At 50.6% G+C, this 12,705-nt stretch overlaps 4 protein-coding genes across 4 annotated transcripts; 2 read left to right on the forward strand and 2 right to left on the reverse strand.

The window, feature by feature from the left end:
• Nucleotides 1–1,134: 1,134 nt before the first annotated feature.
• TGAM01_v202522 (hypothetical protein) lies at nt 1,135–2,676 on the forward strand (the record flags this gene model as incomplete). Its single annotated transcript, XM_018804968.1, has 1 exon — nt 1,135–2,676. The coding sequence occupies one exon, from the start codon at nt 1,135–1,137 to the stop codon at nt 2,674–2,676; it is 1,542 nt and encodes a 513-aa protein (XP_018661692.1).
• Nucleotides 2,677–4,720: 2,044 nt separating this feature from the next.
• Nucleotides 4,721–5,293, reverse strand: TGAM01_v202523 (hypothetical protein; the record flags this gene model as incomplete). Its single annotated transcript, XM_018804969.1, has 1 exon — nt 4,721–5,293. One exon carries the CDS (start codon nt 5,291–5,293, stop codon nt 4,721–4,723), a length of 573 nt encoding a protein of 190 aa, XP_018661693.1.
• A 1,808-nt stretch (nt 5,294–7,101) lies between these two features.
• Nucleotides 7,102–7,308, reverse strand: TGAM01_v202525 (hypothetical protein; the record flags this gene model as incomplete). Its single annotated transcript, XM_024549010.1, has 2 exons — nt 7,102–7,154; nt 7,227–7,308. 2 exons carry the CDS (start codon nt 7,306–7,308, stop codon nt 7,102–7,104), a joined length of 135 nt encoding a protein of 44 aa, XP_024406249.1.
• Nucleotides 7,309–8,154: 846 nt separating this feature from the next.
• On the forward strand, nt 8,155–11,311 carry TGAM01_v202524 (hypothetical protein; the record flags this gene model as incomplete). Its single annotated transcript, XM_018804970.1, has 2 exons — nt 8,155–8,985; nt 9,077–11,311. The coding sequence occupies 2 exons, from the start codon at nt 8,155–8,157 to the stop codon at nt 11,309–11,311; spliced, it is 3,066 nt and encodes a 1,021-aa protein (XP_018661694.1).
• Nucleotides 11,312–12,705: the final 1,394 nt, after the last annotated feature.

Below are 12,705 nucleotides of genomic sequence, written 5' to 3' on the forward strand. Positions count from 1 at the left end.
ACAGACTAGTTGCCAATATCACAGATCCATGGCTCTAGATGGCGTGATTCCTCCTCTTTTTAGGGTGAAGCTATCTGCAGATTGGTAAACTTGTCAAGTCCAGTCTAGGCCGGGAATCTACTGCGACGAATTTTCAGCTCATCACCAGATGGTTAGCCGCAAATGCTCTGGCGGTGTGCCCGTGCCTGAAGATGTGACGAGACACACAGGCTGTCTTCTGGGCACAGCGCGCCGATCACCGCTAAGAAAGTGGCTGGAGGTCGCTATGGCACTTCGTCACGCTGCTCTTATTGGGAGATATTCGGACGAATGAGCTCGGGTATCACTGCTTAGGCAAGGATAGATCCTGTCTCAGCGCCGGCGCTTATTAGCAGTGTCATCTAGCGTCGGTTCTCCGCCAGCAAAGCTGGGAGAGACGGACGAGTACGTATACGCATAGGTAGGTAAGTATATATAGAAATAAGATTATGGGAGTTTCAGAAGCGTAAGAAGAGAAGGAGCTTATAATGTAGAGCAAATCCCAGAAACTTGGAACAATACCCACAGCCAAAATTCCAAACGGGAACATGAACTTATTGATGTGTGTCGTACAGGAGCAGTCAACGCAGCTTTTTTTTCAATTCAATCTGATGTCCAGGTGTTCCCCAGCGCCCGGCCCCCCTGTGGGTTAGGCCCGGCGGGGCATGCAGGTGGCGAGCTTTAGTGCCTGCATCAATACTGCCCGGTGGGCCAATCAGGGCACAGCGGCGCCCGTCACAAGCAGAGGTCGGCGCTTAAACCACCAACATCCATCCAACCACAGGCGCGAGATGCATCTTGTTGCTGCTCCTGGGCCACGGCCGTTGGTGGCACGCTATGTAACCGCCCATCATGCACCGCACGCAGCGCCCAGCCAGTCAGCATCGCGCGAGCCGGGAATCTCGTGCGAACCCTCGCTCGGCCCCACGAGAGAGCGCCAGTCTGGAAGCCTCCCAGCATCGCCAGCCGCCGTGACGGGCCCTATATACGCCCCAAGATGCCGCATATTTCTCCTCATTCATGTCACATCTCTCTCGGGTCATGTTTCGCATTTCAAAGCCAGGAGGTCCCATAACGCAGTGATCGCCTTCATAAGAGCGACGTTGGGTCTGCAACATGCTCCCGGAGATTCTTCCTTCATCATCGTCACTCGTCGCCGCCTTGTCTTCTGTGCTTCTTTGGTCCGTCGCTCATTCATCGCCAACGTTTGGATCCTCCACTCCATTCATCACAAAGAGAGACACTGTTAGAGACGGTCCGCCGCTGTCTGCTCGGGTTCTGCGGGATACTAGAATTCTTCCCGTGCAGATTGGTGGTATCGTTGCGGCATACGGTGTATCGTTGGTGCTGGTCGCCATCGCCTTACTTGCGCTATCAAAACGACGCCGAGAACATCTTCGGGGAACGGATATACCCAGCTACGTTTTCCAGCCAAACTTTCCGGTTGCAGAATTTCAGCAACAATTTGAATTCACGAATCAACAAGCCGAGGGCCATATTGTTCCTCCCTTAATAATTCCAAAGTCAGAGTACATCCACTCTGGTCCCTACAGCGCCCGAGTCTTTGACTACAAGAACGGGTCATCGTCATACGTCATCCCATCGCCTTCTTCATCTGCAATTCCATCAACTCTTGGAGTCTCACCGCTTGTAGACCAGTCAATCGTCGCAGCAGATAGAGCCATGGCGCAACAGCAGCTGGAAGAGATGTACAAGTACGTCATGGAGCACGAGGAGGCAAAGCAGAAGGGAATCATTCTCGAATCTCCGGTTGTGGCTCCGAGCCCCCAAGAGTCGACGGCATCTGATAAGTCCAAGGGCCTCTTATCAAAGAAGAGCAAGTCAAAGCCCGCCGGTCTCAACTTGGCGGCCGCCAAGGAAGAAAAGTCCAAGTCAAAGACTTCGGCTCTTTTCTCTTCCCTCCTATCTCCCAAGAGGAAGGAAGCCAAGGGAATGAGCATTTCGTCTCCCATCATGACCCCCATGTCGGGCACTTTTCCCCAGCATGAGTCTCGAGAGATGAGCGCCATTCCGCCACGACACTATGCTCCTCCTCCTCCTCCGCCTGTTCCAACGGACCAGGTGCCATACGGCGCCTACAGGGCTTCGGGTGCCCCAATTACTCCGGATATGTCACCTCAGAGTATCCAAACCATTGATGAGCGTATTGGAGCTTCTCTTGATCGAAGCTCGAGGACCACCCTGCCATATACCGAGAGAGACCCTGAGTCAGCCACCTCGGATCACTCGCAAGTTCCTTTGGTTGGTCTCCCATCATCTCCCAAGCCTGGAAGCACGTTTCCTTCGCTTCCTTCTTCACCACGACCTGGTGCCTCCTTTTCTCGCCCTAACCCTCCTTCTGCGGTCCGAACCGGCGGTACCCTTCCTCTTCGCGCTTATGAGGAGCAACTTGGTTCGCCTTTTGTTACCAATCAGACCACCAAGCAGACTGTCTTTGAGAGAACCGGCCCTCTATCGCCCTCAGGCAGGACCCCATTCACCGCGAGCGCCGTGCCCTACTCTCCGTACCAACCATATACCCCCCTTGTCCCAATCACTCCCGGCTTGGTCACCAAGGAGGATCGCAAGCGCATGAAGCGAATGGTCCCCAAGACGCCTACCTTGGAGATGGTCAGGAGCTCTGATGATGTCTGGTAAATAGGTGGAGGAAGCCCCTCGCGAGAACTGATAATTGTTTCATGCATCTGTATTTCCTTTTTCAAGCTTCTTTTTGTTAGATAATTTTGTATGGGCAGCCCCAGGGAGGGCAGCCCTTGGTTTTTTTTTTTTTTTTTTTTTATCATGTCCCCGTGATTTCTCTTCTCTCCTCTCGTTCATCAAAACAATGTCCCCTTCCCCAATTCAGACATTCTGTTTTTTTATTCTTTACATTATTTTTATACCAATGATTTGGGGCTAGGAGCAATAAGATTGAGGAAGAAGGAAAAATCATACCCGCATACCTATTTTTCTTGACGACTGATGAGATTTTCCAAGGGAATATTTTCATAAGCTCTATAGGCATATAAAATACAGTATCTCTCTAATGGAGTATTTAGTATCTCTGAAGAAATGATTTTTTGGTCCAAGAGTGATTTTCATGCATTGTGTGATTGAGGGACTGCCCTATGCGATTGAGTGTTGTTAAGGCGACTAGTGATCCAGGGGAACATGAGTAAGTGTGAGGAGACGCAAAGATGTTGACACCAATTACTATTGATTTACTACTTACATCTACTATTCCACTTGACAGTTGAGGTTCTATCATATCTTGTTGTTTTATTATTCGATACTATACCTATTTGGAATGCTATACAAAATTGTCATGTCTTTAGGAATGCAATAACAGATCTGGTGATACATTCGGTTTTCATTGTTCTGAAGGGTCTTATCTGCGTGATAAATGCCGCATTATCACATCACATACGTCAAGTATCTACGGAAGAGGTAATAGCAACGACATCTTTCGTTCTCTTGAGGACAGAATAACTCCAGCAGATTGAAAGACGTGCAATAACAGACCTGGCGGGCTCTTCTGTTACCGCTGTTTATGCCTTTCTTTCCCCTTTCATTTCTTTTTCCAAACGGACTATAGGAGCTGAAAGGAAGAGCTATCTCTCTGACTTGCATTAGGTCCAAGGATACAGCCGCAAAGTCCCATCCAACCACGCATAGCTCAACTAGGATATCTAGCTCAACTGAGATATCAATACTACTGAGCCCACGTCTAGACCCTTTTTCAAACCATTTTTCAGACGCTTTATTTTGCTTCGAGCTTGTTCTCAAAGCCTCCTCCCCTCTTTTCTTCTAGGTATAGCCTGTATGTAATTATCGATACATGTGCGAGTACAAATATTTGTTATTCCGCTTATCATTAGTTCCCCCCTGGTGGCTCGAAATACATGTAGCTATCATTGATGACTACATGCAGACAGGCTCTCAAGCGACCAATGCTAATTAAAGTAAAGACGCCGATCTGAGCCTCTCGCATGAAATAATTCATGCAACAACAGTGGGTAACGGGAATAAGACAAAAAAGACCAGTAGCATATCAAAAAGCCCCCAATGGAACGGTCACGACGTCATTTCTTACAGCTCACCTGAAAGAGATAATGTCGTTGAGACTAGGTACCTAGGGAGGTAGCAATACGATGTAGCATCTGTTGACACGTTTGTTTCTGCCAATCCATGCTATGGATCGAGTCTACTTTGCCGATTCAGATTGGAATGCCATGCCCCGTACTGAGTCCATATATGTACAATAGGTATAGTTTGCTTAGCTGTAGGCACCGCATTGGATGCCTCTTGCTTTCGCTCTTTGACATATACTAGTCATCGCGACAAAATTAATGACATATGTCTTTAGGTTCACATTGGGCATCTGTGGCCGAATTATGCCTAGTAAGTTTTCTCGTTGGTGGACAGAGATGACAATCTTTGCCGAGTGCAGGCAGTAGTATCCATTTGCTCATACCCAACAGTGTTACTCTGCAGCCTTTCCTCAGCCTCTGTCTCTAATGGAAATCGACGACAGCCTACCAGTATGTTGGGGATCAAGCCTCGCGAAATCTTTCCTCGTCCCATGATACGTCACAAAGTCCGCACAGGCGTGGCACCCAAAGGGGTGCTAAGAGTGCTTGAGGCAGGATTTACGCCGCGTGGGCGACGGCCTAGCTTATGCGAAGTAACTTGGAGTACGGGATCAGTGAAGGGAATCAATATTGACTGCAGCCAATATCGATCGACCCGCTCGCGGGAGGCGGGGAATATGCACGGGAGACAGGCTGTCACCATGGATTGGGCCTAGCCAAGACGGCTCAACCATCAAATGAGGGCGGGAGGGCATGACTACATCGACGTCTAGGCCTCCATGGAGAGCGAGTGCTGCGCTTGTCAGGGTTGGTTGGCGCAGATTGTGCACGAGAATGTCGAGGACAGCTTCAGGCATGGGTGGCGAGCCAAGTCCAGCGATGGGAGGGGAGCAGCAGCTGAGACCACAGCACATGCTGGCACAAGGGCCGGGAGATGACAGGTAACATGTCGACTGTGACAACTCGGTGCCCTGCCGCTGCTTGGCCTGGGGCAGAGCCAGAAAGTCAGTAGCCGAGCGGTGATTTGACGTGTCGCGACGGATGTGGCCCCGCGGCCAGCTTGCATTGGCCCCGGCACGAATCAGGGAGTGGCTGCAGTCGATGTCGCTGGCAGATGTGCCGTGCCGAGCTGGCAGCGGCTGCTGGACGGGACTCGGGGGCCAGCAGCCAACAGCCAACAGCATTTTGCAGCTTCTGCATTCCGGCGAGCCTCTAGAAGCCAATAGTGAGCCGCAGCTGAGAAACAGAAACGCCACAGGCTAGGAATGTGGCATTTCACAGCCAAGCATGGAAGGGCGGAGGGCGAAGCAGTGCTACCTCGGTGGTGGTGGTGATCCCTAGCATGGCCCTTGCTTTGGCACCGGACTCTCGTTGTGCCCGAGCAGCCATTCAGGGTCTGGAGTAGGGCTGTGGCTGAGGGGCTAGAACAGCTGGAACTTGCCATTTGCTTTTTAATCCCTTTTCATTTCCATCGTCTCTCTTTGCTTTTGCTTGGCTCGGGCTGGACCGGCATCCCTCCGGCAGGAAGAAGGAGCTGAAAAGCAGACATTCAACAGGCTGTTGTTCCCCAATAGCCGGCGCATTTGGGGTAGCACAGAGAATGCGCTCACGCAGCCAAGCCCACGGCTGAAGACATTCTCAAAAGTGACTCAAAAACGGCGACTAGGCAGGGGTAGTTTGATAGCAGAGCGAATAGCGAAAGCTGAAAATCCCAAATCCAACAAAATGCTCCGTACTTGGTACTTTTTGGTACGGAGCACGCCGAGACAAATCTTTAGCCATAGTGCGGCCATTGCGGCGATGGCGGCGGCGATGGCGGCGAATTCACGTGGCTATGTCTCACTTACTACTAGTAGGGCGTTCCTAAGGCTAGGTACGTACTGTAGGTGACGGGGGCTATTATGGATTCTTACCTTATGTTGAAGATGAAGTCCAGTGCAATGCTTCTGCCACGAGCTTTACGGAGAAATAACGTGGACGGTAGGCCTCTTCACAGGGCTGACGGAGACCATGAATCTTAGCGCCTTGCAGTTGAGCCACAAAAGGCAAACGCTACCTGTACCAATGTGGCGGCTCTCATTTCTGGCAATGTAATGCAATTGACTAGATCGCATTGCGCTAAATGGGCTTGCGTCGCCGTTGAGGTTCAGCTCGCGCCTCGCGCTTGGGCCTGTGCTTTCATATCGCTGAATCATCGAGATGCTGAGATTAAATGAAAGGCAGCCGGGCTATACACGTATGATGGACGATACCAGCACGAAACATGAATCATCTCCTGGATATAGTATTAGCCGGGCGTCGGGGACTTGTACTTGCAAAGTCACCGGCTGGGACGGGGACCGCTGCCATTGTATTCCCAAAATCGCATTGTCGTTCGGGCTATTACCGAGCATTTCCTTCGGTTCCGCCAGCTGCCCAAGGCGCATGTGCTTTGAAAATAGACCGCGGTGCCCTCCAGCGCCACGAAAATACCACGGCCGCTAGCACCATTCTGATACGGAACGGGTCTCCCATGCGTCCTGAGCGGCAGCTCGTCCAAGTGATTGCAGGTACCCAGTACTTGGCGCCGTGTGGCAATCTGGGCGGATATCCGGCTTGTCTTACAGGCGGCGGGTGGTACAAGTACTGCGTCGTACTATCAGCGGCTGCCCAGAGTAATACGGAGGCTGCAGCATCCCGATGTCGATATGCGCGTGTTTTTCTGGGTTTGGCATGTGGTCTATGAGCATATTCACCCCACAGGTACGGAGCACCTGCACCGAGTATGCCTGCTTACCTGCTGCATAACGACGAATGTCGTTGAACAACATGATGGAAATCAATGACCGAATATCTAAAAAGAATTCAAAGAAAAAAGAAAATCGGGCAGCAATAAACAAGGAGGTGGAGCTTTGGCGCCGTCTCAATGAGGCAGTATCCATAGTGTACTCAAGGCTCTCGTCTCAGGCACCTGCACGTCGTATGGGCACTGCTAGCACGCGCCAGGTAGCAGCTACCGCTGTCGCCATGTAGCTGCCAAGGGAGGTGGGGGATTTTCGGGTAGGCCTGTTCGCCTTTTAGCTTTTTCCCTTTGCTCGTTTGGGCGTAGCCTCGCCTGATATCGGTTCCGGATCGTACGATGTTCCTTGTGCAGCATGCTTGTCTCATCTCGCACACCTTTCTTTGGGCAAACCTCTTCTTCCGGCTGTCCGTACCGCATTGCCGTGGCTCCAGTGAAGAGGTTCTCGCAGCAGCAGCAGTCATACGTGTATCATATCGAACCGGATCGAATCGAGCCAGGAAACCGCATTCACTTCCACAATCACACCTCGATCTGCCTCTGACCGGCAATCTCCTTCGATCCAAGCCATCCATCATCTGCCTGTCCCGTACAGCGCCATAAGCCGGCAATCCATACCACTGCTGAAGGGATCGAGAAGGGATCGAGACCAAGAATTCGAACACCACTATATACCGTTACAGCGTTAGTGCTGCCGGGCTGAATCAAAGACCCCCCCTGGCCGCTGTCTTGTCCCGTCGTCGTCACTTCTCAGGGCTTTCCCTTTTCATAGTACTCAATACCCAAGTGCCGTGCCGTCGTATCGCCTCTCTCTTCTCTACGGAGTAATAATACTGCGCAGTAGCACTTGCGCTTCTTGAGCGTACCGTCAAATCTCATCGTCTCGCCTGCAACGCTCCCTGGCCATCCACACCGTCGGCAGCGCTCACTGGGCGTCTCAGCAGCTCCGCCCGCTTTAAACCGTATCCTACCACCTGGGTCCGCCAGGGAAGAAACTGGGAAAAACAGCTGATCTGATCGTGCTATCGCTCGTGAGAGCGTCCACAACTTCTGCATCACTCAGTCCACTTCGCTCGTCGACCGCACGATTCTCTCCCATCAGTCGAGTGACATTCCATCGGACCCTGACGCTTTCTTCACCTGGCCTCCGGTTCTGCCCATCCTCGGTCTGTCGAGCCCGGTTGTCGCTGCATGAGCTGATCCGAGAGCTTCCCCCGGTCTTTGCAGCCGCCATTCCCCCCAAAGCGCCCTTCCTCTTCCCCTCCCATGGCCGATGAGGATGGTACCAGCGGGCTTGGGTTTGACGACCCGAGCTTCGGATTCATAGGCGGTGGCCCCGTGCCTCTCGATGCAATCTCAGATGCTCCAATTCTACCCAACGGCGACCCCTCCGGCGCTTTCCTCGATGCTGGCGTCTGGTCTTTGGATGCCTCGCCCCAAACCAACTCGTACGACATCAGCAGCGCCAGCAACACCGCTCTCCCCTCAGCGCATCCAGGATACTTGTCCCCGTCCTGGCCGACCCCGACTTTCGACCCTCAGCAGCAGCAACAGTTGCCCGATTCTTCCGGCTTTGGTGGCTTCGCAGTGCCCAACGTCGATCCTACGTCAGTCTACCTCTCTAATCAAGTGCCTACCAAGCGGGGCGCTGCCATCCCAGTGTCAAAAGCTCCCCTACGCTCTATCTCCAAGTTGAGCCCTGCCTTGCAGGAACAGCTGCGAAACATCGCAATGCCCCCTCATCTTCTGTACGGATCGCCCAAGAGCGCTTCCAGCCCCGAGTCGGCCAAGACAGGAGTCGGCTCATCGCCCGACATCTCTGGAGGCTCCCACAGAGATTCTCGGAAGCGAAAGATTTCGGCTGATGACTATGACGACGATGACCTTCTTGAGGAGGGCGGTAAGCCGGTCAAGAAGACTGCTCACAACATGATTGAGAAGCGCTATCGCACCAACATCAATGACAAAATTGCCGCTTTGAGAGACAGTGTTCCCAGCTTGCGCATCATGTGCAAGAGCGCGAGAGGAGAGGACACAACCGAAGACCGTGAAGAATTACACGGTCTGACACCAGCCCATAAGCTTAATAAAGCAACTGTAGGTAACCTCAGTGTTTACGATTTTTTTGAGAAGCTACGATTCAGGAGGCGATGAATATCAGAATCACTAAACATGCTTGATGAAATAGGTTTTGAGTAAAGCCACGGAATACATCCGGCATCTGGAGAAGAGGAATAACAGACTCCTGGATGAAAATGGCGTCATGCACCAGAGAATCGCCGCTTTCGAGAAGCTGTTTATGGCCGGCGCTATGAATGGTTCCATCCCTTCGATGCAGCAGCCCACACCGATGCAGTATCCCCAAGACGGCCAATCCCAGCAACAGTCACAGCAAGCCCAACAACAACAGCAACAACAACAGCAACAACAACAGCAGCAACAACAGCAAGCCCAGCAGCAGCAGCCGCAAATGACACCCTCTCCGCTAGAAATTTCCCAAGAAGGCGGTGCCGGACCCGCTGGAATGATCGATGTTCCAGAGGACATGAAACGAATCCTTTCTGCCCAAATGGCGAACCAGCCATATCCCGTGCCTCAGCAACAGCAATTATTCCGCCCGAACCCGGCAGTGGTCGGCCAGCAGCAGATTCGACAGATGCAGCAGCAAGGGCAGCAAGGAGGATGGAACAACGCGGGCCCCTATTTTGGCAAATTGATGGTGGGCTCGCTCGCCGGACTGATGATTCTGGAGGCAGTTCGGGAGGACGAGACCAGTAATGAAGAGCCCCAAGGCCGTGGCCTGTTTGCTGTCCCCTTGCAGCTTCTCAAATATGTCCCATCGCAGCTTCATTTGCATTGGGCGGGAATTGAGGTCGCTATCCCCCTGAAATTCATGCTGCTCTTCGGCCTGATGCTGTGGGTTTTCATACCATCAGTATTTTCTTTCTTCAATCGAAGCCCTAAAAAGCAGCAATCTACTGCTATTCATCCTGCTCCTTCTCTCGCATCTCCCATCAGTGTTCGCCGTCGTGCTTGGGAAACGGCGATTCAGACTGTCTGGGTACCTCACCACAACTTCTTCCTGGAAGCCGCAGCATTGATGCTCAAGACGCTCAAACTTAGCGTACGCAATGTATTCGGCGTCCATGCCTACCAACTTTTGACCGGATTGACCCCTGAGCAAGAAGTGGCCCGGGTCAGCGCCTGGGCTACCGCTTTGGATGCCCAACTCACTGGTGGCGACGCAGAGATTTGCATGAGCCGCCTTATTCTGACACTTCTAGCCTCTGGAACCGTCCCGAATACACCTAGCGGTTTAATGCTCAAAGCGCTTCATGTCCGCGTCCTATTGTGGGATCTAGGTCAAAAATGGTATCAGCTAGGGCTGGTCAACTTCTTTGCCGCCAAGATTGCACAGCGACAGTGGGATGCCGCTCGAGACCTGAACCAGAGATTGATGAATAGCTGCCAAGAAGACGAGGCCTCCGAGGAGAAGCGACTCGAACAGATATTGCCCGACCACTTGGCTGCCTTGGTCGAACAGGACTGTGATAAAGTGCTCACTACCACGGTAATTCAACGAGCTCACAACTTGGCCTTCAACTTGGAAACGACATATAATGCAATCCCGATTGACGGTATGGATTCGGTAGTCGATGATACCGCTATTGGATCTCCCATGGATGCTCTTGCGGCTTGGTGGTCCACAGCCAAGGTACATGATATCTTGACAAGCACACTATCCGACAACGAAGCGGCATCCAAAGACCAGGGAGTAATGGAACTGGCTGTCAAAGTCGCGCCTTTTGGTTCTCATGCTCGAGCACGGGCGATTATGGCTCGTTCTGTGCTCGCTCATTATTGTCGTGGGCAAAATATCGCCGCCGCTGTTCAAGTCCTTCGGATCGACACTAGTAGCAGCCAGCTTATCGAACCTATGTCACTTGCTACCGCCGAATCGAATCCCTTTGCCAACCCGGCGCCCTTCTCTCCTACCCAGCCAAATACTCCTAATCCCGACCTTGAGCTTTGCCTGCGCTGTGCAACAGCTACGGCTCACATCAAGCGTTTAGGTGGAAAGGTCGCTAGCAACAAAACATACGTCCGAGCCTCAATCGAAAAAGTGATTCATCTATCAAGGCAAACGAAAATGTCGCTTTTGAGCTTTACATCCGTCATGGAAGTTTTAGAGCAGATCCTAAAGCACAAAGATACAACAAACAACTTTGCACCGCTCATCGAGCGGCTGGCTGCCATCCTACGGCTTTGGATGGGCAGTCCGCTGGCGCTAAATTGCGGTGTGCCACCCGATCTTCAAGACAAAGTAATTAATCGATGCATAACTATTACGAAAAGAGTGGTGGGTATGGATGTGGACACTGGTTACGAAACCATGACCGACGACGAAGATATATTCCGATAATTGACGACGGATTTTGCAAGGGGGGGAGGGATTTCAATCGACACGATTCACTACTATGTTTCCAAGTTTTGCTTTGCGATACTCCACTTCTCGTTTTATCTTTCGGCTCTTTTCGGCCCTTTCGAATGTTTTGTCCTCTTTTTCCGATATGTCTCTATTTGAGACCAGCTAAAACAGGTTTACGATGGAAGATGACAGTTTTACAAAACGACTTCCATCTGACCTGCAAATGTGTGTGTATATAGAAAAACTTATATCCGGAGTGACCGGCCTCATTACGATGTTATTATGCTACAAGGAAGGAAAATTTTTTCTTAGAAGGAAAGTTGGCAGAAGCGATTAGGGAAATTGACCCTTTGTATTTTCATAACTGGACAGCTGTTTTCCTTTACCCGTTACTTCCCTCTTTATTCCTCATTTCATTTCCTTGGAGCTATTTGCGACTATCTGTTTAGTATTTGCTCTCTTCATTTCGACTTTTTACCTTAACACCCCCTATTTGTACTCTTTCTTTATTTCTTTTGTCGTTTGCGGTTCGATACCTGGTTAGGCATAGTGCATAGTGAAATCTGGGCCTTTATTCTGTTATTACATGGCGCTCATAAAAGAAGGGATAGGGAAATCCAAGCAAGAATGAAAAGATGAACAAAAAAAAAAAAAGATGAGTCCTTTTATTGATGATTGCTGTGAATATATATGAATTCCCGCCTGTGCTCTGTCGTTGGTGACGTATGCAGATGCATGGTCCATCTGAGACGTGAGTTGTACACGACTTTAATATGGATACTATGAAAGAGAGGCAAACGTAGGAAAGTTCAATGCTACATTAAATTTGATACGGAAACATGAGGAAAACGAGAATTTGCGTGCACCCGCTCATTGATGATTAAAATACATTTTTCGAGGCTTGGTGGTTGGCAGATTTCAGCTTTAGCTTCTAGTGGCCAGATTGTATCTATAAATCGTAAGTTCTTCTTTCTTTTCGTAGATAGATTACGAGCTTTTTTTTGTCTGCTACTAGATCTTATGCAAATTTCCTGTTATTATCTTATCATCTTCATAAGTCTCCTCAGAGGGAAGGCTTTAGGTATCAGTTATGCCTGTCCTGAGCGACGTCCTGTCTATTACCCAAATACGCTCCTCTGTCTCTTTTAAAAACGTTCTATTTTTATTCATGAGTGAGATGGGTTTCTTGGCTTCTAGACAATGGAAGTTATTCATTTACGGCAAAGCTAATAGAACAGCTCATCTATTCAAAAATGACTGACTCGCCGTCATTTCTTATACGTATGGTCATATGTCACTAATTCTAGGTTTTCATGTTGTAGGAGTTCGAGGCTCAATCCTTTTCTTACCATAACATCTAGAAACTTTGGTGAAATTCTCCCATATCC

The sequence above is a fragment of the Trichoderma gamsii genome, assembly GCF_001481775.2.
Source record: "Trichoderma gamsii strain T6085 chromosome Unknown Scaffold_6.2, whole genome shotgun sequence".
Lineage (NCBI taxonomy): Eukaryota > Fungi > Ascomycota > Sordariomycetes > Hypocreales > Hypocreaceae > Trichoderma > Trichoderma gamsii.